Genomic DNA, 324 nt, shown 5'->3' with positions numbered 1-324 from the left:
TGTATTTCTTTGTGGCTATCATGTCTCTTCCTCTGTTCACGTTTCCCTGTAGAAGCAACTCCCTAATGGGATGTTTTACATCGATCTCCCTGTAGATACACTCGAGCAGCTAAATCCTTCTTCTCACTCTTCTTCGTCATCCTCTCCAAACAAGAAGTCTGAAGGCAAAGAAGGCAAAGAGAAACCCTCCTCCTCCTCCTCTTCTTCTTCGGCCCCATCTGACTGCGTCGCTAACTCTTCTTCTTCTTCTACAGCAACATGCATAAGAAAAGATACCTGGCAGCGTCTGTTGAAGAAGGAGACACAGCAGAAGATAAGAGAAAG

The 324-nt window shown here is 45.4% G+C and overlaps 1 protein-coding gene across 1 annotated transcript in view; it reads left to right on the top strand.

Annotated features, from left to right (window-relative positions):
* CSUI_001397 (uncharacterized protein) overlaps positions 1–324 on the top strand; it is a 13131-nt gene that overhangs the window by 3315 nt on the left and 9492 nt on the right. Inside the window, exon 3 of the mRNA XM_068061603.1 lies at positions 53–284. Coding sequence (XP_067926420.1) covers positions 53–284 — 232 coding nt within the window. The remainder of the gene's footprint in view (positions 1–52; positions 285–324) is intronic.

This window comes from Cystoisospora suis (genome assembly GCF_002600585.1).
Source record: "Cystoisospora suis strain Wien I chromosome Unknown contig_553, whole genome shotgun sequence".
Classification (NCBI taxonomy): domain Eukaryota; phylum Apicomplexa; class Conoidasida; order Eucoccidiorida; family Sarcocystidae; genus Cystoisospora; species Cystoisospora suis.
This window is presented reverse-complemented; position numbering and strand designations above follow the sequence as displayed.